Below are 18,116 nucleotides of genomic sequence, written 5' to 3' on the forward strand. Positions count from 1 at the left end.
TGCGTCGCTAAAGAGCCGGGATGGATCTCCCTCATACAAACTCCTAGGCTACAAGGTGTCACTGGAGGATGCTGGGACTTGTATGACAGAAGCTGGAAGCCTACAGGCTCCGGGAATTCCTTTGGTGTCTACCCCCCCCCAAACCCCTGCAACCCCCTCCAGCAGTGTAGCTCCTGCTCCGCCCCCTGTGCATACCTGTGCTCAGGTAACTGCAGAAAGGCTGGAAGATTGCAGAAGGCAGTGAGAGACAGCTCCCCGGGTAAGTCTCTCTTATTTTTATACTACTGTATTTTATATTTACCCCCTCATCCTCTTCCCAGCCCGCTCCTCTCTCTCCTCCTGCTGCTTCCTGAGCTACAGAGCTTGCACTTTATCCTACTCAGTTCTTTGGCTGCTCTTGGTTGAACATCAGAACATCTGGGTTAAATAATTGCTGTAGGGCAAGATGGAGACAGTAGGGCAAGATGGGGACAGTAGGGCAAGATGGTGACAGTAGGGCAAGATGGGGACAGTAGGGCAAGATGGAGACAGTAGGGCAAGATGGGGACAGTAGGGCAAGATGGAAACAGTAGGACAAGATGGGGACAGTAGGGCAAGATGGGGACAGTAGGGCAAGATGGGGACAGTAGCACAAGATGGAGACAGTAGGGCAAGATGGGGACAGTAGGGCAAGATGGAGACAGTAGGGCAAGATGGAAACAGTAGGACAAGATGGGGACAGTAGGGCAAGATTGAGACAGTAGGGCAAGATGGAGGCAGTAGGGCAAGATGGGGACAGTAGGGCAAGATGGAGACAGTAGGGCAAGATGGAGGCAGTAGGGCAAGATGGGGACAGTAGGGCAAGATGGAGGCAGTAGCGCAAGATGGAGACAGTAGGGCAAGATGGAGACAGTAGGGCAAGATGGGGACAGTAGGGCAAGAGGGAGACAGTAGGGCAAGAGGGAGACAGTAGGGCAAGATGGAGACAGTAGGGCAAGAGGGAGACAGTAGGGCAAGATGGAGACAGTAGGGCAAGATGGGGACAGTAGGGCAAGATGGAGACAGTAGGGCAAGAGGGAGACAGTAGGGCAAGAGGGAGACAGTAGGGCATGATGGAGACAGTAGGGCAAGATGGAGACAGTAGGGCAAGATGGGGACAGTAGGGCAAGATGGAGGCAGTAGGGCAAGTTGGAGGCAGGAGGGCAAGATGGGGACAGTAGGGCAAGATGGGGACAGTGGGGCAAGATGGAGGCAGTGGGGCAAGATGGGGACAGTGGGGCAAGATGGAGGCAGTAGGGCAAGATGGAGACAGTAGGGCAAGATGGGGGCAGTAGGGCAAGATGGGGGCAGTAGGGCAAGATGGAGGCAGTAGGGCAAGATGGGGACAGTGGGGCAAGATGGAGACAGTAGGGCAAGATGGGGGCAGTAGGGCAAGATGGGAGCAGTAGGGCAAGATGGAGGCAGTAGGGCAAGATGGGGACAGTAGGGCAAGATGGAGACAGTAGGGCAAGATGGGGGCAGTGGGGCAAGATGGGGACAGTGGGGCAAGATGGAGGCAGTGGGGCAAGATGGGGACAGTAGGGCAAGATGGGGGCAGTAGGGCAAGATGGGGGCAGTAGGGCAAGATGGAGGCAGTGGGGCAAGATGGGGACAGTGGGGCAAGATGGAGGCAGTAGGGCAAGATGGGGACAGTAGGACAAGATGGGGACAGTAGGGCAAGATGGAGGCAGTAGGGCAAGATGGGGACAGTAGGACAAGATGGGGACAGTAGGGCAAGATGGAGGCAGTAGGGCAAGATGGAGGCAGTAGGGCAAGATGGACACCTAAAAGGTTGCATTTAACATGGAATTGTTGCAGTTTATCCCAAATTCCGATAAATTAGATAAAAAATATAAAATCGTCCAAATATCACAGGCAAAAATGTGTAAATATGGAGTAAAGGGGAACTTGGGAAGTGGAAGTACAAGAAAAAAATTATAATACAGCAAAAATTATTTTTAGAAATACAGGTATCTAAACCCTCATTAATTCAACTGATCAGATACCCCATAATGACACAAAGCGTTGCCATGGCAATACTAACAACGGGACATAAATTGTTACCAACAAAATATACATATATTTTTCCACTCAAAATATCCCAATAGAGCATTTCTCGGATATTTCCAGCCGTTCCACGTGACGCGGGCGTGTTGCTCAAGTCCTGACACATAGAGTTATGCCGGCGTGTCCCAGCAGCCCCTGGGCAGGGGAGGAGTCACAGGGATATGGGAGGGGCCCCAAACTGTGCCATTTCTGCTGGGAATATTATAGGGGGCAGGCAGTCTTGTGACATTAGTCTTTATGTGACATTATGGGGGGTAACTTAGCCCCCCAACAACTGCACCCATTGTGTCCCCAGTAACAGCTCTGTCCCCTGTGTTTAAATATGGTATGGCATTGCGCTGGTTAATTTCTCCCTTTTCTCTATACAGATTTACTATCACAGCACTAATTACCATGTCCCTGTACAGTTTCGGGACAGATCCAATATCCTGTCACGCGTGGAACCAGGACCGAACCCGTAAGTACCCGCCCCCCTGGCACCCACAGCTCCCAAAGGGTTAATTACTAGCCCAGTGTCATCCCGTTACACAGACTGTATGTGAGTGAGCCTGAGGGGCCCGTTAGTCAGACTGTATGTGAGTGAGCCTGAGGGCCCGTTAGTCAGACTGTATGTGAGTGAGCCTGAGGGCCCGTTAGTCAGACTGTATGTGAGTGAGCCTGAGGGCCCGTTACACAGACTGTATGTGAGTGAGCCTGAGGGGCCGTTAGTCAGACTGTATGTGAGTGAGCCTGAGGGGCCGTTAGTCAGACTGTATGTGAGTGAGCCTGAGGGGCCGTTAGTCAGACTGTATGTAAGTGAGCCTGAGGGCCCGTTAGTCAGACTGTATGTGAGTGAGCCTGAGGGGCCCGTTAGTCAGACTGTATGTGAGTGAGCCTGAGGGGCCGTTAGTCAGACTGTATGTGAGTGAGCCTGAGGGGCCGTTAGTCAGACTGTATGTAAGTGAGCCTGAGGGCCCGTTAGTCAGACTGTATGTGAGTGAGCCTGAGGGGCCCGTTAGTCAGACTGTATGTGAGTGAGCCTGAGGGGCCGTTAGTCAGACTGTATGTGAGTGAGCCTGAGGGGCCGTTAGTCAGACTGTATGTAAGTGAGCCTGAGGGGCCCGTTAGTCAGACTGTATGTGAGTGAGCCTGAGGGGCCGTTAGTCAGACTGTATGTGAGTGAGCCTGAGGGGCCGTTAGTCAGACTGTATGTAAGTGAGCCTGAGGGGCCCGTTAGTCAGACTGTATGTGAGTGAGCCTGAGGGCCCGTTAGTCAGACTGTATGTGAGTGAGCCTGAGGGCCCGTTAGTCAGACTGTATGTGAGTGAGCCTGAGGGCCCGTTACACAGACTGTATGTGAGTGAGCCTGAGGGGCCGTTAGTCAGACTGTATGTGAGTGAGCCTGAGGGGCCGTTAGTCAGACTGTATGTGAGTGAGCCTGAGGGGCCGTTAGTCAGACTGTATGTAAGTGAGCCTGAGGGCCCGTTAGTCAGACTGTATGTGAGTGAGCCTGAGGGGCCCGTTAGTCAGACTGTATGTGAGTGAGCCTGAGGGGCCGTTAGTCAGACTGTATGTGAGTGAGCCTGAGGGGCCGTTAGTCAGACTGTATGTAAGTGAGCCTGAGGGCCCGTTAGTCAGACTGTATGTGAGTGAGCCTGAGGGGCCCGTTAGTCAGACTGTATGTGAGTGAGCCTGAGGGGCCGTTAGTCAGACTGTATGTGAGTGAGCCTGAGGGGCCGTTAGTCAGACTGTATGTAAGTGAGCCTGAGGGGCCCGTTAGTCAGACTGTATGTGAGTGAGCCTGAGGGGCCGTTAGTCAGACTGTATGTGAGTGAGCCTGAGGGGCCGTTAGTCAGACTGTATGTAAGTGAGCCTGAGGGCCCGTTAGTCAGACTGTATGTGAGTGAGCCTGAGGGCCCATTACACAGACTGTATGTGAGTGAGCCTGAGGGGCCGTTAGTCAGACTGTATGTGAGTGAGCCTGAGGGGCCGTTAGTCAGACTGTATGTAAGTGAGCCTGAGGGCCCGTTAGTCAGACTGTATGTGAGTGAGCCTGAGGGGCCCGTTAGTCAGACTGTATGTGAGTGAGCCTGAGGGGCCGTTAGTCAGACTGTATGTGAGTGAGCCTGAGGGGCCCGTTAGTCAGACTGTATGTGAGTGAGCCTGAGGGGCCCGTTAGTCAGACTGTATGTGAGTGAGCCTGAGGGGCCGTTAGTCAGACTGTATGTGAGTGAGCCTGAGGGGCCGTTAGTCAGACTGTATGTGAGTGAGCCTGAGGGGCCGTTAGTCAGACTGTATGTGAGTGAGCCTGAGGGCCCGTTACACAGACTGTATGTGAGTGAGCCTGAGGGGCCGTTAGTCAGACTGTATGTGAGTGAGCCTGAGGGGCCGTTAGTCAGACTGTATGTAAGTGAGCCTGAGGGGCCGTTAGTCAGACTGTATGTGAGTGAGCCTGAGGGGCCGTTAGTCAGACTGTATGTGAGTGAGCCTGAGGGCCCGTTAGTCAGACTGTATGTGAGTGAGCCTGAGGGGCCCGTTAGTCAGACTGTATGTGAGTGAGCCTGAGGGGCCCGTTAGTCAGACTGTATGTGAGTGAGCCTGAGGGGCCCGTTAGTCAGACTGTATGTGAGTGAGCCTGAGGGCCCGTTAGTCAGACTGTATGTGAGTGAGCCTGAGGGGCCGTTAGTCAGACTGTATGTGAGTGAGCCTGAGGGGCCCGTTACACAGACTGTATGTGAGTGAGCCTGAGGGGCCGTTAGTCAGACTGTATGTGAGTGAGCCTGAGGGGCCGTTAGTCAGACTGTATGTGAGTGAGCCTGAGGGGCCAGGGATAAGGTGGGATTATTTGCCCCATTATTTGCCCCATTATGGGTCAGTACTGATTCCCGGTTCTGTTCGTTACAGAAGTCGCCATCAGTCCCAATAACAACCTGGTGCAGATTTACCAGAGATCCGACAACGAGTGGAAGAAGATCCACGAACTGACAGAACATAACGGAAGGGTCACAGGTACTGGGGGCGGGGCTGGGGGCGGTGCCTGGGGTAGGTAAGGGCGGGGCACTAACACCGTCTCCCCCTCCCGGCCAGGTATCGACTGGGCCCCCACTTCCAACCGCCTTGTCACCTGTGCGGCCGACAGAAACGCCTACGTCTGGTCGCTACGGGACGGCGCCTGGAAACCAACCCTCGTCCTTCTGCGCATCAACCGCGCCGCCACCTGCGTGAAATGGTCGCCCCGCGAGAACAAGCTCGCCGTGGGCAGCGGCTCCAAGATCATCTCCGTCTGCTACTTCGAGAAGGAAAATGATTGGTGAGCGGAGCTGATTGGCTGGTACGGGGGCCTCATTGTGTGACTGGGGTGGGGTGTATCTGATATCTGGGGGCCCCACTATAGGATGTAGTTCTGCGCCATCGACTCAAGGGGGAGCCCCTCAGATACAGGGCAAACAGGTTTGGTTATCGTTACAGGTGGCTGAGCAAACACATCAAGAAATCCATTGGCTCCACCATCCTCAGCCTGGCCTGGCACCCCAATAATGTCCTGCTGGCCGCGGGGAGCAGTGACTTCCAGTGCCGGTAAGTGCCCCCCCTGCCCCCACTCACCCTATAGGGCATAATGTGGGGGGAATCAGAGCTCTGTACCTGGGTAAGTACTGGGGGGAGATTGGATTCACTTACCCAGGGGGGGTTCCTGTCTGACCATGGGAAAGAGAGCAGCCCAGGAGCAGGAAGTACAGAGAATCAGAGCTCTGTACCTGGGTAAGTACTGGGGGGAGATTGGATTCACTTACCCAGGGGGAGGTTCCTGCCTGACCATGGGAAAGAGAGCAGCCCAGGAGCAGGAAGTACAGAGAATCAGAGCTCTGTACCTGGGTAAGTACTGGGGGGAGATTGGATTCACTTACCCAGGGGGAGGTTCCTGTCTGACCATGGGAAAGAGAGCAGCCCAGGAGCAGGAAGTACAGAGGATCAGAGCTCTGTACCTGGGTAAGTACTGGGGGAGATTGGATTCACTTACCCAGGGGGAGGTTCCTGCCTGACCATGGGAAAGAGAGCAGCCCAGGAGCAGGAAGTACAGAGAATCAGAGCTCTGTACCTGGGTAAGTACTGGGGGAGATTGGATTCACTTACCCAGGGGGAGGTTCCTGCCTGACCATGGGAAAGAGAGCAGCCCAGGAGCAGGAAGTACAGAGAATCAGAGCTCTGTACCTGGGTAAGTACTGGGGGGAGATTGGATTCACTTACCCAGGGGGAGGTTCCTGTCTGACCATGGGAAAGAGAGCAGCCCAGGAGCAGGAAGTACAGAGAATCAGAGCTCTGTACCTGGGTAAGTACTGGGGGGAGATTGGATTCGCTTACCCAGGGGGGGGGGTTCCTGCCTGACCATGGGAAAGAGAGCAGCCCAGGAGCAGGAAGTACAGAGAATCAGAGCTCTGTACCTGGGTAAGTACTGGGGGGAGATTGGATTCACTTACCCAGGGGGAGGTTCCCTGTCTGACCATGGGAAAGAGAGCAGCCCAGGGGCAGGAAGTACAGAGAATCAGAGCTCTGTACCTGGGTAAGTACTGGGGGAGATTGGATTCACTTACCCAGGGGGGGGTTCCTGCCTGACCATGGGAAAGAGAGCAGCCCAGGATCAGGAAGTACAGAGAATCAGAGCTCTGTACCTGGGTAAGTACTGGGGGGAGATTGGATTCACTTACCCAAGGGGAGGTTCCTGTCTGACCATGGGAAAGAGAGCAGCCCAGGAGCAGGAAGTACAGAGAATCAGAGCTCTGTACCTGGGTAAGTACTGGGGGGAGATTGGATTCACTTACCCAGGGGGGGGTTCCTGCCTGACCGTGGGAAAGAGAGCAGCCCAGGAGCAGGAAGTACAGAGAATCAGAGCTCTGTACCTGGGTAAGTACTGGGGGGAGATTGGATTCACTTACCCGGGGGGGGTTCCTACCTGACCATGGGAAAGAGAGCAGCCCAGGAGCAGGAAGTACAGAGAATCAGAGCTCTGTACCTGGGTAAGTACTGGGGGGAGATTGGATTCACTTACCCAGGGGGAGGTTCCTGCCTGACCATGGGAAAGAGAGCAGCCCAGGAGCAGGAAGTACAGAGAATCAGAGCTCTGTACCTGGGTAAGTACTGGGGGGAGATTGGATTCACTTACCCAGGGGGAGGTTCCTGTCTGACCATGGGAAAGAGAGCAGCCCAGGAGCAGGAAGTACAGAGAATCAGAGCTCTGTACCTGGGTAAGTACTGGGGGGAGATTGGATTCACTTACCCAGGGGGAGGTTCCTGCCTGACCATGGGAAAGAGAGCAGCCCAGGAGCAGGAAGTACAGAGAATCAGAGCTCTGTACCTGGGTAAGTACTGGGGGGAGATTGGATTCACTTACCCGGGGGGGGTTCCTACCTGACCATGGGAAAGAGAGCAGGTTTATGGCTGTTACTGCTGGAAGTCTCAGTAAATAACAGGGGGCATTACTTGTGTTTTGTTGCCCCTTCTATAGGGTATTTTCGGGGTACGTGAAGGAAATCGACGACAAGCCGAGCCCGACACATTGGGGGACCAAGATACCTTTCGGGGAGCTGTTGTTCCAGAGTGGGGAGAAGGGGGGATGGGTACACGGAGTGGCCTTCTCGCCCAGCGGTCGGTACCTGGCCTGGGTCGACCATAACAGCTGCGTCAGTGTCGCCGATTCGGCCGAAGACAAAGCGTAAGGGATTAAATGGCGCTTGAGGCGAGGGTCCAGCCATTGGTGGGCCGGCGTCCCATTCAGACATTATTGCAGATGAACCAATGGCTGAACAATAGGTATATAGATAGATACTGAGGTTGCAGTACCGCTTCCCACCACTGTCAGCCATTGGCCATTACGTCCCATAGGGTTTCAGTAGAACAGCGCCACCACCTGCAATTACGTCTAAATGAAGCGTCAGCAGCCAATGGTGACCCCCCTCCCTCGGATTAATCATTAATCTACAGCAACAATGTATTTTACTTTCCCCGGGGCCCATAAATCAGCCAATGGGGGTGCAGCTGTTGTGCTGAGCTTGGTTCTGTGTTGCAGGGTGACGCGGCTGAGTACCGAGTATCTGCCCTTCCTGTCGCTGCTCTTTGTGAACGAGTGCCAGCTCCTCGCCGCAGTAAGTCCTCGCTTCCTCTCGGGGCCCCACGTCAGCGCTATTCCTGGAGGGCTTATTTTTCATAACAAGTGAAATCATCATGGCTGGGTCGGCGCCAGCATCCCACAATCCTTTGCTGCCTGGGCCCGTGGCTATTAATGCCCCATTCACCCAGGGCCTCATATTATCCCGAGTCAGGGCATTCCTTCCTGTCTGACAACCTCCCCTCTTCCTGTGTTTGTGCTCCCAATGCCCCTGTTTGTTTTGGATGAAGTTACAGGTTACCATTGGCCACCATCCCAAAATAGGTCCTCTCCTCCTATTGGCCTCCCTAACGCCTGGGTGCTGGGTCCGGCCAACCCACCCCACATGTTCAGCTTTGAGCCAACTGTTAGTATCATGTAGAGAGTCCTATTCTGAGACAATGTGCAATTGAAAATGAATTTGGAATTTCAGCATTTTATCTAGTTGCTAGGGTCCAAATTACCTTAGCAACCAGGGGGTGGTTTGAATGAGAGACAGGAATATGAATAGGGGAGGGGCTGAATAGAAAGATAAGGAATAAAAAGTAACAATAACAATAAAACTTGGGCCTCACAGAGCAATAGGGTTTAGTTGCCGGGGTCAGTGACCCCCATTTGAAAGAAGGTAAATAATTTAAAAACTACACAAAATAAATAATGAAGACCAATTGCTTAGAATTGGCCATTCTGTAACATACTAAATGTAAAAGCCCTTTAAAGCTACAGCTCATAGTTATAAAGGGGTGATTTGCATTTTATCACCCACAATTCCTTGATGCCAATGTGTGTAGTGATTGGGCTTTAGCCATTTAACCACTTACCTGCCACAGACAAAAAAGCCCTGGCTAAGTCCTCTGTAGTACAGCAGGTAATGGGATTTTTTCTCTCCCTAAGTAAAATAGTGCTCCAAATTTATAAGCATATATTTGCAATAATCACCCACAATTCCTAGAGGCAGGATGATATTTTATAGCTAGTAGTCATTGGGCCATTCATTGCACTCCTTGTCACCTTATAGCCTGTCCAATTGGAGGCCGTGGGCCAGATGTGGCCCCCCAAGGTATTTTTATGGCTAATTGGCTCACTGCATGTGATGTCAGAGAGGGATGTTATAGACTCGAATGCAGAATCTCCGCTGCCCTTACACCTTATTTGTATATAATTACCCACAATTCCCAGATTGGGCCAGTAATCCCTCTAATCCAACCTTCTGCGGCTGTTGCATGGGAAGCAGACAGTTGCGCCGCTGCAGGTGTGCATTATCTGCATGTTACTCACTGCATGTCATTACAGGGCAGTTGCAATTTGTCTCCCTAAGTTAAACAGTGGCGTCGAAGTATAAATTACCCATCATTCCCTGGGCACATTGTATGGGTTTCCATTACCCCTACTACCCGCCACGCTGGCAGTTGGCCATTCATTATTTCAACCCTGTTACTGACAGCTGAGCATGCTGGGAGTTGTAGTATCCAGCTTTGGGATGGCAGTAAATTCTAACGGCCATCTTGTTCCGGCAGGGGCATGACTGCGCTCCCTATCTCTTCTCATACGGCGGCTCGGGGAAGTTGGACTTCGAGGCCAAGATTGACGTTCAGAAAGAGACCACCAAGACCGCCCTCTCCGCGATGAGCCACTTCCGTAACCTGGACAAGAAGGGGGCGAAGGAGAGTGAGCGCTCCGATGTGACCACCCTGCACCAGAACAGCATCAGGTGGGGGGCCCTGGGGCCCAGCAGGAAGGCCCGTAGCCCGAGCAGCGCCACCTAGCGGCCATCCTTTCATTAATAGAAACGGGAGCCTAGATTTAAAGGGGCGGGTCACCTTATTATTATTATTATTTATATATCTTTACAGTATGTCATAGAATGGCCTATTCCTAGCAACTTTGCTATTGGTCTTCATTATTTATAGTTTTTGAATTATTTCCCTTCTTCTGACTCTTTGCAGCTTTCAAATGGGGGTCACTGACCCCGGCAGCCAAACCCTATTGCTCTGTGAGGCTCCAGTTTTATTGTTATTGTTACTTTTTATTCCTTATCTTTCTATTCAGCCCCTCCCCTATTCATATTCCTGTCTCTCATCCAAACCACTTCCTGGTTACTAAGGTCAATTGGACCCTAGCAACCAGATAGCTGCTGAACAAAAACTGAAATAATTAAAAAACTACCAATAATAAAAAATGAAGACCAATTGCAAATTGTCTCAGAATATCCCTCTCTACATCATACTAACACCCAAAGATTTCTCTTTCCTTCCCCTGACCCCGCAGCCAACTGTCCATCGTGGATGGAGACCCGTCCGACGTAACCGCGTTCAGTAGCACCGGGATCGACGGCGCTTTGGTTATCTGGTCGCTCAAGGTGATGAATGGGTTAATTGGGTTAGCCACCCCTAGCGACCAATCAGCATGGAGCGTTTACGGGTTGCCCGTTTGATTGGCAGCTATGGGTTAGGGGCGCAGGGGGCAGCTTTCATGCCATTGGCCCCCCCAATAAACACTTTTCCCCATTGTCTCTCAGGCCTGACTGCCCAGCGAGCTGTCTCTCATGGGAGCGCCCGGAGCGGATCTGGAACCCTGGGAAACCCGAGACCCCCACATGCCTCACACAACTGTGAATACCGGGCGGCTGCCAACTTCCGCTGCTTCACTTCCATCTGCCCCATAATGGGCCGAGCACCTGCTGCCCCCTTAATCCCCGGCCCCGGGGCCCCTTAATCCCACCCTAATATAACCTTTCCTATGGGGAGAGTGTGACCCCGGGGCCCCTTAATCCCACGCTAATATAACCCTTCCTATGGGGAGAGTGTGACCCCGGGGCCCCTTAATCCCACGCTAATATAACCCTTCCTATGGGGAGAGTGCGGCCCCGGGGCCCCTTAATCCCACGCTAATATAACCCTTCCTATGGGGAGAGTGCGGCCCCGGGGCCCCTTAATCCCACGCAAATATAACCCTTCCTATGGGGAGAGTGCGGCCCCGGGGCCCCTTAATCCCACGCTAATATAACCCTTCCTATGGGGAGAGTGTGACCCCGGGGCCCCTTAATCCCACGCAAATATAACCCTTCCTATGGGGAGTGTGCGGCCCCGGGGCCCCTTAATCCCACGCTAATATAACCCTTCCTATGGGGAGAGTGTGCGGCCCCGGGGCCCCTTAATCCCACGCAAATATAACCCTTCCTATGGGGAGAGTGTGACCCCGGGGCCCCTTAATCCCACGCTAATATAACCCTTCCTATGGGGAGAGTGCGGCCCCGGGGCCCCTTAATCCCACGCTAATATAACCCTTCCTATGGGGAGAGTGTGACCCCGGGGCCCCTTAATCCCACGCTAATATAACCCTTCCTATGGGGAGAGTGCGGCCCCGGGGCCCCTTAATCCCACGCTAATATAACCCTTCCTATGGGGAGAGTGCGGCCCCGGGGCCCCTTAATCCCACGCTAATATAACCCTTCCTATGGGGAGAGTGTGACCCCGGGGCCCCTTAATCCCACGCTAATATAACCCTTCCTATGGGGAGAGTGTGACCCCGGGGCCCCTTAATCCCACGCTAATATAACCCTTCCTATGGGGAGAGTGTGACCCCGGGGCCCCTTAATCCCACGCAAATATAACCCTTCCTATGGGGAGAGTGTGGCCCCGGGGCCCCTTAATCCCACGCTAATATAACCCTTCCTATGGGGAGAGTGCGGCCCCGGGGCCCCTTAATCCCACGCTAATATAACCCTTCCTATGGGGAGAGTGTGACCCCGGGGCCCCTTAATCCCACGCAAATATAACCCTTCCTATGGGAGAGTGTGACCCCGGGGCCCCTTAATCCCACGCTAATATAACCCTTCCTATGGGGAGAGTGTGACCCCGGGGCCCCTTAATCCCACGCTAATATAACCCTTCCTATGGGGAGAGTGTGACCCCGGGCCCCTTAATCCCACGCTAATATAACCCTTCCTATGGGGAGAGTGCGGCCCCGGGGCCCCTTAATCCCACCCTAATATAACCTTTCCTATGGGGAGAGTGCGGCCCCGGGGCCCCTTAATCCCACGCTAATATAACCCTTCCTATGGGGAGAGTGCGGCCCCGGGGCCCCTTAATCCCACGCAAATATAACCCTTCCTATGGGGAGAGTGTGACCCCGGGGCCCCTTAATCCCACGCTAATATAACCCTTCCTATGGGGAGAGTGTGACCCCGGGGCCCCTTAATCCCACGCTAATATAACCCTTCCTATGGGGAGAGTGCGGCCCCGGGGCCCCTTAATCCCACGCTAATATAACCCTTCCTATGGGGAGAGTGCGGCCCCGGGGCCCCTGCTCCCTTCCTTCCGGGGGCCCTTGCTTGCAGCACTGATTCTTCCTGCCACCCCATTCATTTTATTTACACAAAACTCATTAAGACTTTACCTGACTGCCTTGCTGAAAACGTGACCTTTGTACGGGCCCTCAGGGGCCACAGTAGTTCTAGATGGGAACTATTGCACAAATGCTTGGTGCTTTACTTAAAGGGAAACTGTTCTTACAATAAAAAGTGCCTGGCAATTCCCGCGCTTGGGGGAGTGTATTTCTTGCTTCTCGTGTCACTGTCTCTACTTCCTGTCACACAGCAGCCCAGTCTTGCTTTATGGCAACGACTCTAGATATATATATATATATATACTGAGGGTCAGACCTATGCGCGAGCAATACACGTGGCAGGGTCAGTTACCCTTTATATCAGAGGCTCCAATCTTTTGCAGCACTTTTGGCTGGAGACGCCTGTGTCATATTCAAGTGGGAATGACTGAGGCAGGGAGATAGAGCGAACCAATGAATTTCAGCAGCTATCTGGTTGCTAGGGTCCAAATTACCTTAGCAACCAGGGAGTGGTTTGAATGAGAGACTGGAATATGAATAGGGGAGGGGCTGAATAGAAAGATAAGGAATAAAAAGTAACAATAACAATAAAACTGGAGCCTCACAGAGCAATAGGGTTTGGCTGCCGGGGTCAGTGACCCCCATTTGAAAGGCAAATAATTCAAAAACAATAACAAATAAATAATGAAGACCAATTGAAAGGTTGCTTAGAATTGGCCATTCTATAACATTCTAAAAGTTAACTTAAACATTAGCCCCCCGTTTAAAGGGGTTTTATTTTTTTTTTATTTGGCAGGATATATATATATCATTATTTGGGGATCTCTGTGCATTTAAACAAGTAATGTGGTTGCTAGGGTCACTGTGGGAAGAGAAACCCTGTTGCCTGTGTAAAGCTGGCCATACACGCACCGATAATATTGTACAAAACCTTGTTCCAAAATTTTGATTGGGCGCCATAGAAGGGGCCTGACCAAAATCTGCCCTGACGGTGTGTGGCGTGTGTGGCCAGCTTAAGCCTGAGGCCAATTGTGCGGCTGTTGTTGCCCCCTGGTGGTAAAACAGAAGTACAGGCTGCGACTAGTCTCACTGGGCAGTGGGGCAACGGGCACGGCGGGGTCACAGTAATGGAATAATACGATAAACGAGAGGGATAAAGGGCAAGTGCGCCCTGTATATGAATATTATTATTATCACATATTTATACAGAAATACTGACCCATAAGGGGGATCCTTACAGACTTCAGTCTCAACAGAGAACTAAATAGGATTAATCGTCCATTACTTGTGTGTGTGTATGTATAACTTTATTTATAAAGCGCCACAAGGGTACACAGCGCTGTACAGTCTTACAGAATTACACACAGGGAGGACAAGTGATATAATAAATAAATACATATATATATATATATATAAGTGCCATGTGGTATGAGACACAGTAGGAAGGAGGTCCCTGCCCCGTAGAGCTTACAATCTGAGTGGTTGGGTAACATACAGGCACAAACTGGAAGGTAAGAGTGCATCAGGTATGGGCATTTGCCCTTAAGCGCAGGACTGGGCAAAATAATGTCTTAGTGCCCCAGAAGGTAACAGCTGAGTTTTTTCTTAAAGAGAGTGGGTGAGTTTTCCCTACGGAGGGATTCAGGGATAGAGTTCCAGAGGGAAGGAGCAGCGAGATAGAAAGGGTTAAACCGAGAGAGCGCAGTGGGTGTGGATGGTGTAAAGAGACAGAGGCTCTGAGAGGAGCGGAGGAGACGACCAGGAACATGTAGGGAGACCAGTGAGGGAATGTAGTGAGGAGCAGGGAGACCAGTGAGGGAATGTAGTGAGGGGCAGGGAGACCAGTGAGGGAATGTAGTGAGGGGCAGGGAGACCAGTGAGGGAATGTAGTGAGGGGCAGGGAGACCAGTGAGGGAATGTAGTGAGGGGCAGGGAGACCAGTGAGGGAATGTAGTGAGGGGCAGGGAGACCAGTGAGGGAATGTAGTGAGGGGCAGGGAGACCAGTGAGGGAATGTAGTGAGGAGCAGGGAGACCAGTGAGGGAATGGAGTGAGGGGCAGGGAGACCAGTGAGGGAATGTAGTGAGGGGCAGGGAGACCAGTGAGGGAATGTAGTGAGGAGCAGGGAGACCAGTGAGGGAATGTAGTGAGGGGCAGGGAGACCAGTGAGGGAATGTAGTGAGGAGCAGGGAGACCAGTGAGGGAATGGAGTGAGGGGCAGGGAGACCAGTGAGGGAATGGAGTGAGGGGCAGGGAGACCAGTGAGGGAATGTAGTGAGGAGCAGGGAGACCAGTGAGGGAATGGAGTGAGGGGCAGGGAGACCAGTGAGGGAATGTAGTGAGGGGCAGGGAGACCAGTGAGGGAATGTAGTGAGGAGCAGGGAGACCAGTGAGGGAATGGAGTGAGGGGCAGGGAGACCAGTGAGGGAATGTAGTGAGGAGCAGGGAGACCAGTGAGGGAATGGAGTGAGGGGCAGGGAGACCAGTGAGGGAATGTAGTGAGGGGCAGGGAGACCAGTGAGGGAATGTAGTGAGGAGCAGGGAGACCAGTGAGGGAATGTAGTGAGGGGCAGGGAGACCAGTGAGGGAATGTAGTGAGGAGCAGGGAGACCAGTGAGGGAATGGAGTGAGGGGCAGGGAGACCAGTGAGGGAATGGAGTGAGGGGCAGGGAGACCAGTGAGGGAATGTAGTGAGGAGCAGGGAGACCAGTGAGGGAATGTAGTGAGGGGCAGGGAGACCAGTGAGGGAATGGAGTGAGGGGCAGGGAGACCAGTGAGGGAATGTAGTGAGGGGCAGGGAGACCAGTGAGGGAATGTAGTGAGGGGCAGGGAGACCAGTGAGGGAATGTAGTGAGGGGCAGGGAGACCAGTGAGGGAATGTAGTGAGGGGCAGGGAGACCAGTGAGGGAATGTAGTGAGGAGCAGGGAGACCAGTGAGGGAATGTAGTGAGGGGCAGGGAGACCAGTGAGGGAATGTAGTGAGGGGCAGAGGAGGGAAGGGCTGTGAATGTCAGCAGAAGGATTCTGTAAGCTCCTTTGCTTAACAGGCAGCCATGCTAGAGAGCTTAATTGAGGCTGAGCAGGTTCCCTCTTAGGAGAGAGCAGGAGGATCCTGGCAGCAGAGTTTAAGATTGATTGCAGGGGAGAGAGGTGGGAGTCTGGGAGGCCGGTTAGTAGGAGATTGCAGTAGTCTAAGCGGGAAAGGATAAGGGCATGGATTAGTGTTTTAGCTGTTGCTTGTGAAAGAAAGGGGCGTATCTTGGCAATATTGCAGAGGAAAAAGCGGCAGGTTTTGGCAGTGTTATTAATATGGTTAGAGAAGGAGAGAGACTGGTCACAGATACCCCCAAGGCAGCATGCAGAATTTACAGGGTTGATGGTCATGCCACCAATAGTAATGGTGAAAGGAGGAGGAGGGCCAGGTTTGGGCGGGAAGGCCCTGAGCTCAGGTTTAGGGTAAGTTTGAGCTGGCGTCGGTTCATCCAGGAGGAGATAGCCAGGAGGCAGTTACCAATCTGGGTTTGGACATCAGCAGTTAGTGCAGGGGGGTCTAAATATATCTGGGGGCATCTGCATATAGGTGGTATTTAAGCCCAAAAGAAGAAATAAGGTCTCCTAGAGAGAGAGTGTACAGGGAGAACAGCAGGGGACCAAGCACAGAGCCCTGAGGCACCCCCACACTGAGCGGAACCCCCACACTGAGCGGAACCCCCACCTGAGCGGAACCCCCACACTGAGCGGAACCCCCACACTGAGCGCAACCCCCACACTGAGCGCAACCCCCACACTGAGCGGAACCCCCACACTGAGCGGAACCCCCACACTGAGCGCAACCCCCACCACTGAGCGGAACCCCCACACTGAGCGGAACCCCCACACTGAGCGCAACCCCCACACTGAGCGCAACCCACACTGAGCGCACCCCCACACTGAGCGGAACCCCACACTGAGCGCAACCCCCACACTGAGCGGAACCCCCCACACTGAGCGGAACCCCACACTGAGCGGAACCCCCACACTGAGCGCAACCCCCCACCACTGAGCGGAACCCCCACACTGAGCGGAACCCCCCACACTGAGCGGCAACCCCCACACTGAGCGCAACCCCCACACTGAGCGCAACCCCCACACTGAGCGCAAACCCCCACACTGAGCGGAACCCCCACACTGAGCCGCAACCCCCACACTGAGCGGAACCCCCACACTGAGCGGAACCCCCACACTGAGCGCAACCCCCACACTGAGCGCAACCCCCACACTGAGCGCAACCCCACACTGAGGCGGAACCCCCACACTGAGCGCAACCCCCACACTGAGCGCAACCCCCACACTGAGCGCAACCCCACACTGAGCGGAACCCCCACACTGAGCGCAACCCCCACACTGAGCGGAACCCCCACACTGAGCGGAACCCCCACACTGAGCGGAACCCCCACACTGAGCGCAACCCCCACACTGAGCGGAACCCCCACACTGAGCGGAACCCCCACACTGAGCGCAACCCCCACACTGAGCGCAACCCCCCACACTGAGCCGCAACCCCACACTGAGCGCAACCCCCACACTGAGCGGAACCCCCACACTGAGCGCAACCCCCACACTGAGCGGAACCCCCACACTGAGCGGAACCCCACACTGAGCGCAACCCCCACACTGAGCGCAACCCCCACACTGAGCGCAACCCCCCACACTGAGCGGAACCCCCACACTGAGCGGAACCCCCACACTGAGCGCAACCCCCACACTGAGCGCAACCCCCACACTGAGCGGAACCCCCACACTGAGCGGAACCCCCACACTGAGCGCAACCCCCACACTGAGCGCAACCCCCCACTGAGCGCAACCCCCACACTGAGCGCAACCCCCACACTGAGCGGAACCCCCACACTGAGCGCAACCCCCACACTGAGCGCAACCCCCACACTGAGTGGAACCGGGGTAGAGGATTTGTTAGTAAGAGCGACAGAGAAGGAGCGGTTAGAGAGATAGGGGAGACCCAGGGTGCAGCCTGATCCCGGATACCCAGAGAATGGAGAATGTGCATAAGGACAGAATGGGCGACAGTATCAAAAGCAGAGGAAAGGTCTAGGAGAATGAGGACCGAGTAGCGTCCTTTGGCCTGGGCAGTCTGGGGATCATTTGCCCCCCTACATAAGGCCGTCTCCTTCTCTGTGCAGCTGCATGTGGGTATAAAGTGCCCTAGAGTGTGAGCTCACCGGCCCAGTCTTGCCTTGCAGATTATTCTGTTCTGTGTCAGAATCCTTTGCATATAATTGGGGGGGTGAGTAGGGGGACCCTTGAAAAATCATCATATGGCTTTAGCTATAAACACAGGGGTCTCACAGTGATTTAACAATAAGGGGGTACAGAGCTAAAAGGTGGGAGCAGAAGGCCCCGCTCACAAGAGCTGACTAAGGGAATCAGAAACCTTTCCAGCTAAACTACATCTCCCAGCAGCCTCTGGCTTCACTATATACCCAGTGCTTGTTCCAGTCAGATACGTTGTTGCTCCTGGGGGGCAGTTTGAACGCTGCAGGCCTAACTATTTGCCCCACATCCAGCCCCGG

The 18,116-nt window shown here is 53.7% G+C and overlaps 1 protein-coding gene across 1 annotated transcript; it reads left to right on the forward strand.

Annotated features, from left to right (window-relative positions):
- Positions 1–150: 150 nt before the first annotated feature.
- LOC100488540 (actin-related protein 2/3 complex subunit 1A-B) lies at positions 151–11,058 on the forward strand. The gene is made up of 10 exons (XM_002943450.5): positions 151–259; positions 2,454–2,542; positions 4,969–5,073; positions 5,152–5,374; positions 5,533–5,640; positions 7,565–7,771; positions 8,126–8,201; positions 9,721–9,914; positions 10,472–10,562; positions 10,722–11,058. The coding sequence occupies exons 2-10, from the start codon at positions 2,479–2,481 to the stop codon at positions 10,725–10,727; spliced, it is 1,074 nt and encodes a 357-aa protein (XP_002943496.2). The 5' UTR covers positions 151–259; positions 2,454–2,478; the 3' UTR covers positions 10,728–11,058.
- Positions 11,059–18,116: the final 7,058 nt, after the last annotated feature.

The sequence above is a fragment of the Xenopus tropicalis genome, chromosome 10, assembly GCF_000004195.4.
Source record: "Xenopus tropicalis strain Nigerian chromosome 10, UCB_Xtro_10.0, whole genome shotgun sequence".
Classification (NCBI taxonomy): Eukaryota; Metazoa; Chordata; class Amphibia; order Anura; family Pipidae; genus Xenopus; species Xenopus tropicalis.